The following is a 16,258-nucleotide window of genomic DNA, read 5'->3' as shown; positions in this document are numbered from 1 at the left end:
ATTTATCCTGGGTTTAACCTCGATTTTGACATGTTGCCATTTCCAATAAGGCCAGTTTCCTCGCCGGAAGAAGTCCTTCCCCTGGGTGAAATCCCAACAGCTTCATTCGTGTAAGTTGCCTTATTGGTCTTGCTAATGCGGGTGTGGTTTTTTCCTCACTACACAATGTGGATAACAAGCAAACAGGCGCGGGAAACTCGCCCTAAGTAGGCACCTTCTCGGTTCCCTAGACTGGCCGGGGAATGGTCCGCCGTTCTTGCTGGGAGGACGAGGTGTTGCCGAGCGGAGAGGCGCCCTCCTGGACGGGGCTGGGGGAGCCGGGACCGGAGGCCGGGGACCCCCCCCTCCCCGCCCCGGGCCGGGCCGGGGAAGGGGTGCGAGGGGAGGAGGCACGAGAGCCGCGGTGGAGCCCGACAGGTTCCAGCGGCTCCCCTCACCCCTCTCCACGCCTCCCGGGTTTTCCCCTTGGCTCGGGGTTTCCTGTTTCAGTTCTCGGTGATCTCCAGCAGCAGGTGCTGGTTTGCCAACCTCGGCTCCAGAGGAGGCGAAGGAGGAGAAGGGAAAGAGGGAAGGGGAGGAGGAAGCGGCGCAGCGGCTGCGGCTGCGGCTGCGGGCGGGCGGGCGGCCGAGGAGCGAGGCGGCAGGCGGGAGAGCCGGGTTCGCTGTCGCGGCGGGCGAGCCGAGGCCGCGGCGGGCGGGCGGGCAGGCATGGGGGAGCCTCCCGCTCGCCCCGCGCCCTAGCGGCGGCCGCGGCGGCCCAGGGCGGAGGCGAGAGACGGCCGCCCGCCGCAGGGCCCCGGGGCCGCCGGCTTCCAGGGCATGTTGTGATGGCCGCTCAGAGGAGACCGCAAGTAGGTTGAGCAACAATTCCGTGTGCGCGCGCGGCCGGGGCGCGAGTTGTGCAAGCCGGGGGAGGGGGCGCCGGGGCCGCGGCCCGCAGGGAGGGAGGGCGCGCGGGCGGGCGCGGCGCCGCGCGGGGAGGGCCGGGCTGGCCGCTGTCGCTGCGGCCGCTCGCCGCTTCCTCGCGGGGTCGGCCATGCCGGGTAGCGGCCCCCAGGTTTGTCTCTCGGGCGGCGGGGGCTGGGAGGGAGGCTGGCCGCGGCCGCGGAGCGGGGTGGGGGGGGCGCCCTGAGGGAGCCGCGGGAGGAGGGGGAGGGCGGCGGGGCCGGGAGGCCGCGCCCGAGCGCCGGGCTGAGAGGCCGGCGGACCCGAGCGGAGGCGCTGGGCGAGCTCCAGGCCCCGGGCGGGTCGGGGGGGGTCCCTCCTCCCCCGGAGGTCGAAGGGGGGGGCCCGAGCGCCCGCGGCACCCGGGGCTCGGGTGGGGCCGAGCGGAGAGCCCGGCTCGCCGTGGCCGCGGGCAGAGCCGTCCTCGCCGGGCTCTCGGGCTAGGGGAGGCCGGCGACCCGGGCCCCGCGGCCTAGGGCAGCGGTCCACTCCCGCCCGCCCCGGGGCACGGCCGCGGAAGATGGAGGCGAGCCCGGGCGCTCCGCACGGAAACGGACCCGCAGCGCTGCTCCTGCGGCTCCGGGCGCCGCGCGCTCGCGGGGTGAGGCGTCCTCCCGCACCTGGGATCCGGCCCCAGCCATTAGCCTTTCATTCCGACCCCGGCGGAAAGCCCTTCGGCGTCCCCGTCCCTCCCGCGCCCCTCACCCCGCAGCCTCGCGCGCACTCCCGTGTCACCTCGCGTTCGCGGTAGATGGGCTGCTGCTGCCCATGTTCAACCCCCCGCACGGACGTGTTCGGGATCGAACTTGGAGAAGCGACCCCCGCTCTCCTTCCCCAAACTGTCTGCCCCTTCACCCCTCAAAGCCCTTCGGAAACAGCCTTCGCTTCCAAGTCCTGATTACTCTGACTGGGAGGCTTGCCATTTGGGTAACCGTTAACAATGCTGGTCTGTGCTCTGTGTTTGGTGATAAAGAGATGAAATACGAATCCAGATTTAGGGAAAGTTTTCCTATTGGTTGCAAGACTGTGTTGGAGTATCCCCAGGCCGGTGAGGCGCTTATTGATTCAGATTTTTTTTTTTTTAAAATTATCTTCGAATAGTTAGAGACGCTTGGAGCTGGTATATTTAGAAATTTGGTAAAGTTCATCAATTCTTTACTCGTTTCCGTGTTTAGTTTTTCTAGAGCGTATCGTAAAGGGAGAGCAGTGGCTATGTCTCAAACGCTTCTTGGGCTTTTCCAGGAACCACAAGAAGTCAGCAATAGAGCGTACTACATATATGTATATAATTAATCTGTGTGTGGGTGTGGGTGTGTGTATTTAATCTGTTGAGGTTGTAGAAGATATGACTCCCATTTATTTAATCATATGTAAATGAATTTTAATAGCAGTTTCTTTAATTGGTGTCATCCAGTGTTTGATTATAAACATAGATTCACCAAATGTTTGTAAAATTATTTTACCGTCTTACCTCTATTCACGTGTTTTCTTCTGATTTGGCATTCTTATTTTAAGTTACCCAAACCTGTCTATTTGAAAGTACTCTTAAATATCAGAATGATCTAGTAACCGTGTATCTATAATTCAAGATGGTTGAGTATTTTTAGTTTAAGGATGGGTTTTACTTTCAAAGTACGTTTCAATTCTACCTCAAGCGTCTATCTGGTCATCGCTGAAGTACTGAAACGTTACAAGCGAAGTGAAATGAACTTTTTAACAAAACAACAAAAAGGCCAGTATTTTTTAAACGGCATTTGATAACGAACGTCTAATGAAACTAGTTTTATTATAAAGGAAAATATTGGAGAATAGGAAACAGAAACTTGGAATGTTTGTATGCTGATGGGAGTTTTTATTAGTCACTTCCTTTTACTACATACTTGTTTTAATTACAAGACTAATAAAAACATCCTATTTTCTGTCACTGGCTTCCCTAGAGCTATTTTCATGGATCACATTTGCCAAATTGGACTTTAGGTGCTTCATGGAAATTCTGTTTTTAAATTATTTTCCTCATTCTACAACTGGATTACCTTGTTTTCATTCTAGCAGACTGGATTTTTTACATTACTTTTTTTACATTAATTTTAATTACTGTAACAGATATAAAAGTGTTGCCCTCATTTTATAACCCTTCGTACCATTTCTGTGCCCTTTTATATCTTTTTATACTCTTTTTGGGCTTTTCATCATTTTTGTAGATGAATTTGGAAGAATTTTCTCATGCTGATTTGATAGCAGTTTTAAAGAAACGAATATAAGATAATAAGTAGGAGACCTTTTTTTATCTTTTTAGTTAGAATGGGGGATTGTCAAGTAATCTCCTGTTGCTGCTCACTTGACACTTTTATTCCTTCAGCAGGTAATTAATTTAGTATTGATCTAGGTGCTGCATAAGGCCCCTAACCTCTAAAAGAAGGGAGATTATGAACAGATAGAACATAAGGCTGGATGAAATATACTAAGTGAGACAAGCAAAGAATAAGAAATGCGGGGACTGTAGTAGGGAAGGCTGCATGCCAGGTCTGAAGGTAAGATGCAAGCCGGACGGGAGTCATTTCCAAGTGAATAATGCTGTGAGTCAAGGAAAGCAGGGAGTGGGTGGGCCAGTGTGTCTGGAACATTAAGTAGGTGATAGGTGTAGTGAGGGATTGGAGTGGCAAAGATGGTTTCAGGGTATAATTTTTCTTGGAAGGAGACATATTAAGTGAGAAGGTCAGGGCATCACCAACATGGATTAAATCCAAACCGAAGTAAAACCAAGTTAAAAATACTGAGATTCTGGGGTCTGATCTCAAATCTGCCAAACGGTGAGAAAACAAAAACAGAAACTTGTGTTTTTAAGAGCTGACCGTCCCTATGGACCTACAACCTAGAAAATCTCATGATTTCACAAAGCTGGGATTTTAAGATTCACCAAAAAAATGTTATAATTATCGCTGCTGTTTCAGTAGTGGCAGTTCAGAGAAGTGAATCGAGAATGTGATTTTTGTACAGTTTCATCCCAGAATATGTCTCCAGGAGCTCGAAAAAGAAAACTTTATAGGATTCTTGAGCTATTTAAATGAGATAGCATGTGAAAAGTACACCCTGTCTGGCACATAGTAATTTTGATACTTGATGGCGTAAAGATGATTTTCAAATCTGTAATATGGAGGTCATCAGTTCCCTGTCTTTGCTTCAGTTTTTATAGCTGACACAATGATAGCTATTCTGTGCTGGGCACTGAGATCGCAGGCAGCATGCTTAGGCACTGCTTTTATTATCCTCGTTCTGTAGATGAGGAAGCCCAGACACAAGAGTTTGAGTAACTTTAAGTTCCACATCCAGAAAGTTGCAGAAGGGAGTTTGAACCTATGCTATCTGACTTTAAAAACCATGCCCTTACCCCTTGGGCAGGTCTGCTGCCCTGTGATTCAGTTTCTACCGAAACGTGTGTCCTTGTGTGTACGCATGTTGACACACAGCGTTTGAAAATTAAGAGACACATGATAATTAGCATGATGGGTCTGGAAGATAAGAGAGGTATGTCAACCTTTTCTCTATAAAGTACTCCAGTGACAGGACAGCATGAAATCCTGTGTGGCCAAATTGTTTGAAGGCAAGGACCTTGTCTTTCCAGCAGGTTGCTTAGGTCCTTAAAAGATAAGCCCAAAGGCAGTTTTGGTCTGGTATGGCATATGTTAAACAGCAGTGTAGTTCCACCAAAGAGAGCATTTTATTTTATTTATTTATTTATTTATTATTATTTTTTTTTTGGGTGGAAACCTCAAAGGTTTTTTTATGAGTAGTGGTTTTTAGTGATTTTTCCAGCACTTATCTCTGAATGCAGTAATGTAATGTACTTAATTGTGGAGAACTTAGAAAATGAAGAGAAATGTAAACAATTTTTAAAATCCCCGTAACCCCAAGATAACAACATTTTGATGGGTTTCCCTCTTTGATTTTTCTATACATTGGCAAAGGATTATTTCACTTGCTTGCAATAGAAGATAATCCCCCATAAAGGATAGTTTACATGGTTCTGTGTCACAACACTAATAGTAATTCTTAACGCTCCGGGAACTAGCCCACAAGCCCATGTCTGAAGATAAAAAGTGTTCTGCCTTTACGATAATTATCAAATCCCTGAGGGTGGATAGGGGAAATGTAGAAAATCCCAAGGTTGTCCTGTTTGCTTGGGACATTTTCTCCTATTGCGCTTTACCTTTTGCCTGGCCCACATCCCATAGTGAAGGCCTCAGCTCAGGCCTCACTTAGTTTACTCTTGAACTTTTAAGATTGGTAACAGTAGATAACATTTAATTGTGCCAGTCATTGTTCTGGGTGCCACACATGAATTAATGCGTGTAATGCCTACCGCCGCCTCCTTCATGGGAGTGTGTGCATAAAAAGATAGATCTTTTTCTTGTATAATTAGAATGTTACTGTTTATAGAGCCTTGTATCCCCCCTTTCTATCCCTAAGGATTTTCTCATGATATTAAAAATATTTCAGGGCGTGACACCTGGGTGGCCCAGTCGGTGGAGTGTCCAATTTTTTATTTCAGTTCAGATTGTGATCTCACGGTCCTGAGATCAAGCCGTGGGTCCGGGTCTGCACTCAACAGGGAGCCTGCTTGAGGAGTCTCTCCCTCTGCCCCTCTTCCTGCTTGTGCCCTCTCGTTCTCAAATCTTTGAAACATTTTTTTCTTTATTTTTAATTTTTTTTAACATTTTCTTCCTGAGAACATGTCACTTTATATAAACATTATTCTATTTCAGGTAGACATCTGGGTTCCTCCCCCAATATTTAACATCATAATACATTAGTTGAATATCCCAGTAAGAAAAAAAAATGTTTTCTTCATCTGTGTTCTGAGGATTCATGGACGTCATGATCAAAGAGAATAAGCTTTAAGATTTTTGATGGCCAAAAAGCCTTCCAGAAAAGCCGTATAGATATGTACACTTATTAGTAAAGAGCAGGAGCTAATTTCATCCCACTTTGAATGTACTGTTGATTTTTTAAATTTCTGACAGTTTGTTAGATGAATATTAATACCTAATTTTAATACTCCTTTTTTTTCTACTTATAATTTAAATTGTTAAAGTAGTACAAGTTGATTCAGAAAAGCAAACAGAAAATGAAAGCCACCTGGAATCTCCTTACCCAGAAATAACTAATGTAAATATTTGGACAAATACTCTCCTATTTTTTATTCCCATAGGTATACTTTACAGAATTTTTACTTGGGTTTTTAAGTAAAATCACAAGTGTTTCATAGTCTCCCAGCTTCAGGCAAAATTATTTGCTTACTCCCTTCTGTTTTCAAAATACAATATATTTCCTCCCTCAGCCTTGACTATATGGTGGTGGTGAACTGTTTTCTTCTTTATTTTCTACCTTCTGTGTCTCTGCTCTCCGTCTGTAAAACAGAAGATACTGCCTAGAGCATAGATTTGTCATAACAATTTACTGGTAATACAAAATGTTGGTAAGAGTACCTTTACTATGCCTAGGATGTTTTTTTTTTTTAATCTTGTTTTAGGCTTCCTGAAGGCAGAGACTTGATGGTCTATATTGTTATATCCCAGACGTTGTACAACACTTGGCACATAGTAGACACTTCATGAATGTGTTTTTCATACTTAAAATGAACCTGCTGATAGGGTAGGATGAACAAAGCCTGTAGATGGCTAAGAGAGGGTCACAGTAATTAATTCTGAGCAAATAACGCAATTGGTACCCAGACTTTTAAAAGATTACCTAGAATGTAGGATGTGATTTCTCTCTTTTTTTTTTTTTTTTTAAGATTTTATATATTTTGACAGAGTGAGAGGGAGAGAGAGCACATGCAGGGGGAATGGGAGTGGGAGAAGGAGAAGCAGGCTCCCCGCTGAGCCGGGAGCCCAATGCAGGGCTCAATCCAAGACCCCGGGATCATGACCTTAGCCGAAAGCCCACGCTTAATGGACTAAGCCACCCAGGTGCCTTAGAATATATGAGGTGATTTCTTGAGGGGCCATACACATTTACCTCCTAAGAATATAATTAACCTTGCCTACCCTTATAGAAGTGAATTTTCTAGAACATTTATTTTTAAAGTCTTTTTTTTAATTTTATTTTTTCAGTGTTCCGAGATTCATTGTTTATGCACCACACCCAGTGCTCCATGCAATCTGTGCCCTCCACAATACCGGCTACCAGGTTCACCCAACACCCCCCCTGCAAAACCCTCCAGTTTGTTTCTCAGAGTCTACAGTCTCTCATGCTTCATGTCCCCCTCTAATGTCCCTCAATTCACTTTTCCTTTCCTTCTCCCAATGTCCTCCGTGTTATTCCTTATGCTCTACAAGTAAGTGAAACCATATGATAATTGACTCTTTCTGCTTGACTTATTTCACTCAGCATAATCTCTTCCAGTCCCATCCATGTTGCTACAAAAGTTGGGTATTCATCCTTTCTGATGGCTGTGTAATATTCCATTTTGTATATGGACCACATCTTTTTTTTTTTTTTTCTTAGATTTTATTTATTATTTGACAGAGAGAGATCATAAGTAGGCAGAGAGGCAGGCAGAGAGAGTGAGAGGGAAGCAGGCTCCCTGCCGAGCAGAGAGCCCGATGCGGGACTCGATCCCAGGACCCTGAGATCATGACCTGAGCCGAAGGCAGCGGCTTAACCTACTGAACCACCCAGGCGCCTTATGGACCACATCTTTATCCATTCGTCTGTTGAAGGGCATCTTGGCTCCTTCCGCAGTTTGACGATTGTGGCCGTTGCTGCTATGAACGCCGGGGTACATATGGCTCTTGTTAAAGTCTTTCAAGAGCAAAACACTTAGACTATTTTTTTCTTTGTTTCTCTTTGTTTTTGTTTTAAGTAGGCTCCATGCCTGACACAGGGCTTGAACTCACAACCCTGACATTAAGAGTCACAGGCTATACCTACTGAGCCAGCCAGGCACCTCATTTTAACCATTTTAAATGGAAAATTTTGTATGTGAATTTTTATATATTTCTACCTTTGAATAATATGCAGCTTATAATTTCAACTGATTGTGAAATATAATAATAGCTAACATTTGTTGGGCACTAACTATGTCAGGCACAGTATTAAGCACTTTATTTATAGTATCTGATCTGGTTTCGCCACAATTCTATATGATTTATACTGTTGTTTGCTGTCTTCCACGTGATGGAACTGATGCCTAGAGATGTTAACTAATTTGGCCAAGGTTATCAGTTTCTGGTTTATCTTAAACTAAGTAACGATACTTTTTTTTTTTTTTTTAAAGATGAGAGGGGCAGCAGGACCTAATGACTTCTATTGATTTAGATCAGTGACTTTTTGGTCTTTTCTCCTTGGTGTTAGCTGTTCCTTGCTGATGTTGTCATTCCCTTCCAAGCTGCTGTGCCTTGCGAAACTGAAAGACAACGGCTCATATTATGCCTAAAATAAAAGTGTCTAGGCAGTGACTGACAGCCTTTAGGATGTTCAGATGGTCTCGGTTGGGGAACCGAGAGATGAGGCTGCACAGGGAGGGCGGGCAGGACCTCTGCAAGCAGGTAGATGTGGATCCACACCTCCGCTCTGCCCTTGCCTGCCTGTGACCTTAGGCAAGCCTCAGCTTCTCTTTGACTTCTCATCCATCAAACACTGTGTACTTTGCAGAGTTGTTTCTACGGAATCGAGATAATGAGCATAGAAGTGCCTGGCACGTGGGAGGCACTGGGTGTTATTATAAAATGATTTAGCAGTATCCACTGATTTGATTGGACAGAGACTTTGTCTGTTTCGTTTTTCTGTCCAGTTTTTCAGACGCTCTAGATCGTGTCCTGAGTAATTGGGATTACCAGATCTAAAAATCCTATGAGATCAAGTTTACTGTTACTGCTTTTAATATGTTCGTTTATATTTTAGATTTTTTCCAAAGGGCTTTGAAATCTATTACTTCATGTTTTTTAGGGTGAAGCTAAAATTAGTTTTTGTTCTTTGTTCTTAGTCATCTGTACTCATTTACTATTCAAAATTATGTGGGCTTATTTTTATCCTTATTCTGTGACTTAGTCTGGTTCGGATCTTGGCTTTTACTTTACAGCTCATTTTTATTGTGTACTTACAGGGAGCTAGTTTCCCGTGTCGCTGAGCCTTTCTCCTTGTTGTCGACTTAGACATTTTTTGGTCTTACCTTCGAGTTGTCATTTGTGTTAATTGCCTCACTGGGATGGTGATCTTCTGTATTAGATACTTTCTGGAATTTTGCTGTAATTTTACATGACTAGCATAGTATAAGGCTTAAAATGTGCAGTAAATTATCTATTTATAAAGTAGGTATTATTTCTGCTGTTGCTAAGATAGAAAAGTACCTTAAGCAACATAAACGTCAGGGGCATAAAAGTATGTTAAAATTGGCAGTATCATGCATGGGAAGAAACAGTTTTAAATAGGGGAAATGTTTTCTAAACTACATTTCTATTATTTTGACTACTTCATCTTATCTTTTAAAATTAAATTTTGAGTTTACTTAACACATTCACTTTATCTCATTCTTAGAATCTGAAAAATATCTAAAATGATACTGAAAATCATCTGTAATTCTCACCTTGAGATAGCTTTGGTATCAGTGTTTTCATTTTTAAAATCTTCTAGTCAATACAAACACATCCTTTAGAAAATGTGTGTGCGTCTGTAGTTTTGGTTATTTCTCTTCAGTTAGTATGTTTTCCTGTGTCATTAACTATCCTTTTAAATGCTTATTTTTAATTGGCTGCATGGTATTCTTCGTATTTAACCACTGCAGTTTAATGAAGTTCATATCGTTGACTAGAGTGTAACCAGTCTTCTTTGTTGTTAAAAACAACAGTGTGATAAATGTCCATGTATATTGATGATTTTACACATTGATTCTATTTTTAACAAGTTCCTACATATGATCTTGAAAATTGCTTTCTAGAAAAGTTAGACCAATTTATATATATATATTATAAATATATATTTATATATATATTTTAAAGATTTTATTTACTTATTTGACAGAGAGAAATCACCAGTAGGCAGAGAGGCAGTCAGAGAGAAAGAGAGCAGGGAGCCTGCTTCGGGGCTCGATCCCAGGACCCCGGGATCAGGACCTGAGCCGAAGGCAGAGGCTTTAATCCACTGAGCCACCCAGGCTCCCCAATTTATATTCTTATTGACACTGCAGAAATGAGTCCATTCTTTGAACCTGTCACCGTTTCCCCACGCAGCCTCGCTTTGTTAATTTGATAGACAAGAATGGGCTTAACAGTGCTAAGAAGCTCATTCTGTAGAGTCAGACTAAGTCCGAGTTCCTTTTCTGACACTTAACTGGCTACATAATCTTGGACAGTTTTCTTATAATTCCCCTAAGCCTCAGTTTCTTTTTCTGTAAGATTGCGATAGTAGTGCCTGGAATCGTGGTGCTATCATCTAATATGGTGTGGAGATTAGCAGGTGATGTGTATTGACGCATAAGTCCTTGAGAGACGTGAACTACCATTATTTATGATGAATGAGATTTCCATATTATATTTTGTAATCTGGTATAGCCAAATTTTACAGCTGGTGTAAAGAAAAGTCACTCACTTTTAAGTAACCGTCTAACTACCTTCCTCTTTTATGCTCTGTTGAATGTAGGACTTAGTTCCAACACCTTTTCAGCTGAGCCTTTGATTTTTAAAATGTATGATGGTGATGTAATAATGCATTTTTTTCAATATTTCGGTTATACTTTTTTTTCTTATTGCATTGGTTGAAGCTAGAGAACAGTGTTGATTAATAGTAGGCATTTGGGCTTAATGTCTGATTTTAATGGAACTTCCTCTCTGGTATTTCACTCTTTGAATGTCATTGGCTATTGTTTTCATACATAGCTGCCCCATATGTGCGCATGTGCATGCACACACACGTTCCTGAAAATAACTACAAAGTTAAATGTGAGAAACTTGAAAATAGATTTATATCTTATGGGAGGATTCCCTTAAAATTTTAAATCTCAAGTATCTTTTAGGCACATCTTCAAAAATACTTCTTTCAGTTTTTAATTTATATTCTCTTCCTTTTTAATTGAATGCTCATTCAGTTTAAACAACTCTTAAATTTCAGCAAGGCTGAAACATTGCTGCTTTCAGTGTACTTAGTGATTCTGTCCTTGTCTCAGTGATAGTTCAAGACCTACTCTTTTCAGTATGTCCACTGTTACATCATATTTGTAAAATATTAATAGAAGTAGGGGCGCCTGGGTGCCTCAGTGGGTTAAGCCTCTGCCTTCAGCTCAGGTCATGATGTCAGGGTTCTGGGATCAAGTCCTGCATTGGACACTCTGCTTGGCGGGGAGCCTTCTTCCTCCTCTCTCTCTCTCTCTCTGCCTGCCTCTCTGCCTACTTGTGATCTCTCTCTGTCAAATAAATAAATAAAATCTTTAAAAATATATTAATAAAAGTAAATGAAACAGTTTTTGCCCCTGGAATAGAACCTTTTATTCAAATGAAATTTTGGGATCGGGGTCCCAGTGTTCTCTATATTCAGCCTCTTAGGCATTTTTTAGAGCAGTGTTTGAAAACTACTTCCCCTCAAAAAAATAAAATAAAATTCAAATAATTTGCAAATTCCCCCAAAAAACAGTGCTACTATACCCGAAGTTTTCAGTGGTTAGCAGGAAAACCACCTTCTCAGGTCATGAGGTTTTTATTAAAAAGATTTCGTACTGAAGTTCTAATTTAGCATGTCTAAAAAGATGACCAAGTATGGTAATACGTGCCAGATGAAAATATGGTATTCACAGATTTAGGTAGACTCTTCTATCATTGGGTTACTGAAATTTTGGTCCTGGAGTCTCTCCTTTTTTCTACAGTCTTCCATCCATCCATTATTGTATTTTAAAATGCCATCATCTTGCCAGTGACTACCACTGGTGTATGGTTATCTCTCTCTTTTATGCAGCTGTCTTGAGACGGCTCCATTTGTATAGCTATTGGTATCTGAAATGAAAATTGTCTAAAACAGTTTTTATCCTTCCAAATCTTTCTTTCTAAGACTTCTTCACTTCATTAAGTGTTACTTCCTTCTTCTCAGCTGTTCAAACCAAAAATCTAGAAGTTCTTGACTGCTCAGGTCCCTCTTTGCTCTTCCATAAGCAATCCAGTGCATGAGCCTTTCATCGATACATACTATGTATATGAACAGGGTTGTTCAGAGGCACCTGAGTGGCTCAGTTGGTTAATCGTCTGCCTTCAAGTCAGGTCACGATCTCAGGATCCAGGATCGAGCCTCACATCGGGCTGCCTGCTCAGTAGGGAGTCTGCTTCTCCCTCTCCCTTTCCTCTGGGCCCCCACTCATTGGCTGTCTCTCTCTCTCTCTCAAATAAATAAAATCTTAAAAAAAAAAAAAAAGGTTGTTCAATATTAGAAATATCTATTATTATGGAATAAAATCCATCTGTTAATGTGTATCATTACAATGTAAATATGCTGTGTAATTTACCTTTCTTATTTGTAGAGCTTCTGTGGATAGTATAAGTAAGATTAGGCATATATTTGGTTAACAAAGCCATCTTTGTTAGGTTTCATCAAACAGAATTATGCTAGCCTCTTAAACCACTGACATTGTCCCATGTTTTCCAGTGCCGTAAAATAATCGAAGCGAAGCTGGATGCTTTGAGGTTTTGCTCTAACACACCCATAGAAACTATAGGTAGAGCATCCTTTCTCAGGAATGGAATAGAGGATATAAATCACTGAGTGTTCTTTCTTCCACAGTGTTAACACTTGTAACCTTTTCTTAGGTCTGCTTTCATTATGGATTCCTAATTTATTGGCATGAAGATTTATGAGGAGAATCCTTTCCATTTCATTGAACTTTACTTTTGCCTTGTGAGGTATATGCAGAACTCCCCACCTCTTAGTCACAGTTTAGGACATTCGTCATTCATTCGTACATTCAGAACCAGCTCCATTTTATTAACCGGCTCTGCTTTTTCCTTCTTGCTTCCTCGTTTATTTATTTCTGCTTTAAATTTTATTCCTTTGTTCACCTTTATTTGGTTTGCCTGCTCATTTTAACCTTTCCAATTTAAATCTTTAATTCCTTGATTTCTTGTTTTCTCTTAAATACAGTTGTACGATTAATTTTTCCTTGAGTATCAGTTTGGCCACATCCCCTAGCTTATAATTTTACTTCTTATTTTTCTTTAACTATACAGTTCTTTGGAAGAGAAGTTCAATTTAGATAATTGGTTTTTAAAATTTGTTTTTGGCTATCTGCTGCTATCTCCTCTCTGTGTATCATGGCCAGAGTATATTTCCATTCTCTAGGTTTTGGTTTTTACTCTGCCTCGAAAGCATTGTTCCAGTGCAAATGTTTGCCTGTATCTCAGCTTTGAAGTCAGGCCGCCTGTGGTGAATTACTCTGAGTACTTGAGATAAGGGTCATTTTTATTATCACTGTTGTTGCTTAAATGCATGTAAACCCCAGGGTTTGATGCCATCAGCATCATTACAAGCCAGTGAATGACAGAAGTAAATCTAACGCTTTGGATCGTCAGGGCTTTCCGTCATCTTTGTGTGAAGATAGGATGGTGTTAACTTTCAAAATAAGCTGATCTCGCAGTTTGTTGCAGATGTATTCAAGTTCCTTCAATGGGGCCCCTTGGCTCCCGGATCTGCAGACCTCGGGCCAGGTGTGTTCCCCTCCTCTGCACGTGTCGGGACGTCCTGGGTCGGGGTCGGGCCAGTGGCCCTGGTTTCCCCGTGGTCCTCGCCGTGCTTTTCACCAGCAGAAGATGTGACAGGGAGCATCTGAGTCCTCCCTACCGTCTCCCTCAAGATCGTGAAGCTTTGGAAATAAAAATGGACTGTTCTTTGCCGACCTATTTATGGGTGGGATGAATAAACTGGCCAAGAGGAAGAGTCGACTCATAGACATTACTGCACACTCTTGAATGGTGGCACTTCGAGTGGTTCCTGTGAGAAATTAACAAATGACCCGTTTCTGAGGAGAACAGAGTGCTTCAGATGACTGCCTTTGTAATTCCCGGGTGAGCTCCCGACTGCTCCGAGTTCTTGGGGGTCTTGCGGTGGCATTGAAGAGCCAGCCGCCCGTCGGGCCCCACATCTGCACGCCCTCCCCTTCGGAAAGAGGATGTCTGCAGGGGGCAAGGGACAGCTAACGTCTGAAGCCGCACCCTGTCCCCAGATCACCGCGATTTTCTGTCCTTAGGCAGAGACTAGATTCAGAGCACAGGGAGCATGTTTAAAGCATGATTTTGAAGAAACACTAGGAATCGGCTCCTAAGAGGTGATGTCACAGGCTGTGGCTCGGGTGGAGGTAGGAGGTTTCAGAGCTGGCCTGGGCGGCTGGGCGGCGGGTGCCAGGCTGGCAGCGGCCGCTTAGCCTTGAGATGAGCCCGAGCTGCAAGATCACCTGAGTGAAGCCGTGGCAGGTGGAGAAGGTGCTCTGGAGCGCCGGAGTGACGGCCAGAAGCCAGAATGCAGGCTGGGCAAGTGTGCTGCTGGGGGGCTGCGTCTCGGGCCTGAGCATTCCTTAGAACAATGGGCAGATCGGAAGTGTTTATTTCCCGCCTTGGTAGCAAATGAGTGAAGTTTCTGTGCATTTTGATAGTTGTGAGCACATTTGTTGATCGACACCTCAGCTAAGCAGGACAGTTCTGCGTGGATTTCCATTTGACCAAAATCCTGAGCTGGTTTCCTCCCACTCTGTGATGGCCGCTTCTCAGCTTTTTGTAGGATCACTGAAAAAGTAATCAGTCCTGGAAATCAATAAGAAGATTAGTGATTTATCTTAGAAAGACTGGTTCCAAAGTCGCCAAAGCTTCGCTTTCCAGTAAGGTAGCTCTCTGTTCACCAAACCAAGGGGGTTAGGAAACTCTCCTAAGAGTGAGAAAGAGTAAGCTGATTCCATCCTCCCCGCACCCCCTTTTCTCCGTGCATGTGTGCCCGCACACACACACGCGTGTGCACACACACACAAACACACCCCAGCGCAGAGGAGGAAAGGTGCGGGGACAAAGGAGGAGGACCACGGTTCAGCTAACACTCTTACATTGAATAGTCTTTCATCATTTCTTTATCTAGGTTGTCATTTGGTTTAACAAGCTGTCATTATAATATTCATTGCTCCTTTACCCCTTCCTCGAGAATCCTTCACACTCAGATGTTTCATAATTATTTTAATCATGTAAGCATCCCAGTCCCCTCACTGATCTTTCTTTGGGCGTTTTGACTTTGGGTGGAGGAGTCTCGAAGGAGTTACAAGGGGCGTCTTTACAGGAGATTACCGAATGGCAGTATTAAGCCTGTAGGTGTCTCCAGGGCTGGGACAGAAAAGGTGGCAGATGGATCCAGAGGGGAGGTGGGAGAGCAAAGAAAACGAGTCCCCCCCCCCCCCCAGTCCAGCCCCACACCCCACCCAAGTCAGTTTCCTAACTTCTGGTCCTGACTCCTGGCAGTGCTGGCCCCCCACGTCACACCGAGGGAAAGCCTGAAGAGTTGGGGTGATTTCGGCAGACTTACCCTCAGCTCGTGCATGTACGGATGTGCTCACCTCTTTTCTCCCTGGCCCCACTGAATCCATTCTCCTGGCTTATACTTTGTAAAGAAAAAAACCGTATCCTTCCCTAACACCCCCTCCCCCGCAAATATCTTTATCTTACACCTATCCTGCCCAACTTACTAAAAGAAGACGTGTGCTGTCCTTTCCGCTTGCCCACACTGAGGTGGGAGTTGTCACCTGCCTTCTCTGGTTCCCCCAAGGACCTTGGGCCTTTTGTGATGTTGGCCGGGAATACGTCTCTGCATTCCTGTCCTCTCAGGAAGTCTGGCATGGCCCTCCATTACAAATGTGAGTAAGAAATCCACTGTCAGTAATAGCACATATGACTTTCTTACCTGCAGAAACCAAAAATGCTTCCCTGTCATGGCACAGTTGAAGTGATTCTCCAAAATACCGTTTTCGCTTCTAGCAACTTCAAAATCACGGTAGTTACGAGGACAGCGTCTTCATCTTGTTCTTTCCATGTGTTCATAAAAAAATATATATATGTTACTAAAATCACAGTTTTTACATATCTTGATGACTGTATTTTACTCTGTTTGGCTTCTTTGTAGTGCCCCCTGTGTTTCTGGTTTACATGGTTAGCAGCCTGTCTTTGGAGTGAGGTCTGTGAACTTCAGGAGTCAAGAAGGGGAGTACGTTCGGGAAAGTCGGTGAAGACCGTCTGCTCCTCATCTCACTGAAGGAGCTCTGTCCTGGGCCGCTAAACGCCTTTATCCAGCATTGTCTTCTCGGTCCTGA

General features: G+C 43.8%; 1 protein-coding gene across 3 annotated transcripts in view; it reads left to right on the top strand.

Annotated features, from left to right (window-relative positions):
* The first annotated feature begins 651 nt into the window (after positions 1-651).
* Positions 652-16,258, top strand: part of ZC3H12C (zinc finger CCCH-type containing 12C) — a 76,074-nt gene continuing 60,467 nt past the window's right edge. Inside the window, exon 1 of one of the 3 annotated variants that reach the window (XM_046016106.1) lies at positions 652-851. In XM_046016106.1, the coding sequence (XP_045872062.1) occupies positions 828-851 (24 nt within the window). In that variant the 5' untranslated portion in view covers positions 652-827. Of the gene's footprint in view, positions 852-990; positions 1,058-1,270; positions 1,547-16,258 lie in introns of those variants that run through there. The other 2 variants (XM_046016107.1, XM_046016108.1) reach the window with 2 other exon arrangements.

The sequence above is a fragment of the Meles meles genome, chromosome 8 (genome assembly GCF_922984935.1).
Source record: "Meles meles chromosome 8, mMelMel3.1 paternal haplotype, whole genome shotgun sequence".
Classification (NCBI taxonomy): Eukaryota; Metazoa; Chordata; class Mammalia; order Carnivora; family Mustelidae; genus Meles; species Meles meles.
Note: the sequence above shows the minus strand (reverse complement) of the source record. Positions and strands in the feature narration are given on the sequence as shown.